General features: G+C 34.4%; 1 protein-coding gene across 2 annotated transcripts in view; it reads right to left on the bottom strand.

Moving 5' to 3' along the window:
• Positions 1–827, bottom strand: part of LOC108692746 (threonine--tRNA ligase, cytoplasmic) — a 3,339-nt gene extending 2,512 nt beyond the window's left edge. Inside the window, exons 1-2 of one of the 2 annotated variants that reach the window (XM_018201156.1) lie at positions 705–827; positions 175–261 (exon numbers count right to left, since the gene is read on the bottom strand). In XM_018201156.1, coding sequence (XP_018056645.1) covers positions 175–261; positions 705–758 — 141 coding nt within the window. In that variant the 5' untranslated portion in view covers positions 759–827. Of the gene's footprint in view, positions 1–174; positions 262–572 lie in introns of both variants that reach the window. The other variant, XM_018201155.1, reaches the window with a different exon arrangement.
• Between the last annotated feature and the right edge of the window lie 1,137 nt (positions 828–1,964).

The raw sequence follows: 1,964 nt of genomic DNA, 5'->3' as shown, positions 1-1,964 counted from the left end.
ATATATTTATGTTTATATTTCTTAAATTTATTTTATTTATTTATTTACATGCATAGACAAGTATTACAATTAAAAAAATTAAAAAATTAAATTAATTAATTATATTAGAAAGCTTAAAAGTATTTAAACTTTTGATATATTAATTTTAATAATTACTTTATTAATGAAGTTTACCTGAATATAGGAGGGCCAAGGATTAAGTTCCAATACAGATTTCTCTATTGGAGCATGTTTCTTTTTCAGTGCCTTCATTGATTTCGCCTGAAAACAAAGTATTTGAAATAAAAAACCGTTCGAATTTGAATGACAATTTTCAATGACGCGAAGGATTGTTGCGTGTCAGATGAGCGTATGATGTTATACATCAGGCGACACTTGGCGTGAAACAATGCTCATAGGTTACGTCAGATTATCGATCTTGACGTCAATGGTTGGTTACATGTTACAAACAAAAGACATGTTCTAACATAATTTTATTGTTAGACAATAGAGTAACAATGAATTTAAGAGCTACAGCATAATAATAGCATAAAAGGGAATCAAACAGACAAGAAAAAAACATCTTAACCAACCCGAACATGTGTCCACTTAGTACCACTATAAACAGTCCTACAAATGTGAAAACGTAAACTCGTTTGCATAGTTTAACGATATTCAAAAAACGTGAGAAGTACAAGTCGTATGTAAAGTTGGGAGATTCATGCCTTATCCTCCGTCAAGGTCAGATTTTGCATATCGGCTACCACGTTGTCGCCCATGTTAGAAGTATCACGCGATCGGTGATCAGGCCGCCGGTTCAAAACTGAATCCAACTTATCCAACTAAATCTCGCAATAGTGAATACTGTGAGTAGTCGCAGTACGTGAATTCAGAATCCTCTCACTGGCCTAGTTTTCACCGAGGTTTAAATCGGATATAAAATAGAATATAAAAACCAACCAATTACAATCGAACAGAGGAATGCTTGATTGTAGTTGGTTGATTTTATTAATTTATTGTAGACCACTAAAGCATGGTCTACAATAAATTGACAACATACCGTTGCAATGCTCACGACAGCCAATCAGAAGCATCACTAATTATTATTGACGTTTTTGATTGGCTGTTGCGGAGCATTGTGACAGGCGACTGAGTGTTTGCAACTTATTGGCTGTGTCAACACAACAATTTTATAATTGTTTTATGATTCTCTGTTGAGATAGGACCATTCGTCTTGATTTAAAAACATAACCCAATCAGCGTAAAGAAAACTCCTACATTGCTAAATAAACGTTCTGCTGAACGCAGCCATTGTAAATCACGTTTTAGCGCTCAGTGTGCTCTTTTATTTGATTGATTTATATTTTAGAATCTAACGGAATATGTCATTCTGAATACACGCATTGGCTGCGTTCAGCAGACTGAATAGTTGAGTAAGCAATGATGTATTCTAATTGATATAAAATTCTAATTGGACAATCTAAAAGAATACACCAATACTAAAAGGTACAACAATAATAGCGAAAGCTCATTCTATTATTGAGTCCATGAATACGCCCATTGTCGCGCAACCCACAATGAAACGCGATTAAATTATTATTATTTTATGTATGTGTGTGTGTGTGTGTGTGTGGAATATATATATATATATATATATATATATATGTATAAAATTACTTACATCATCTAACAATTCCAATTCATAATCATATACTCCTGCACCTCCATAGATACCAACACCCGCTATAAGAATGCCTGGTCTATCGACGGAAAAGCAAATAGCATCTGGAGAACCATTACCCGTATTCCATGATCTTGACTGATTTGTTCTCGTAAATCTTGAAGGTGTTGTATACATGAGTCTACCGCAAGCTGCTTGCAATTCATCTTCATTTCCGCTCGATTGTGCCGCCAATTCGGCGATAACTCGCGCTAATAAATAACAGCAATGAAGAACCAATTCTGGCAGAGACTGAGTCTTTTCT

The sequence above is a fragment of the Atta colombica genome, unplaced genomic scaffold, assembly GCF_001594045.1.
Source record: "Atta colombica isolate Treedump-2 unplaced genomic scaffold, Acol1.0 scaffold82, whole genome shotgun sequence".
NCBI classification, from domain to species: Eukaryota; Metazoa; Arthropoda; class Insecta; order Hymenoptera; family Formicidae; genus Atta; species Atta colombica.
The sequence above is the reverse complement of the archived record's forward strand: the minus strand, read 5'-3'. Positions and strand labels throughout refer to the sequence as shown.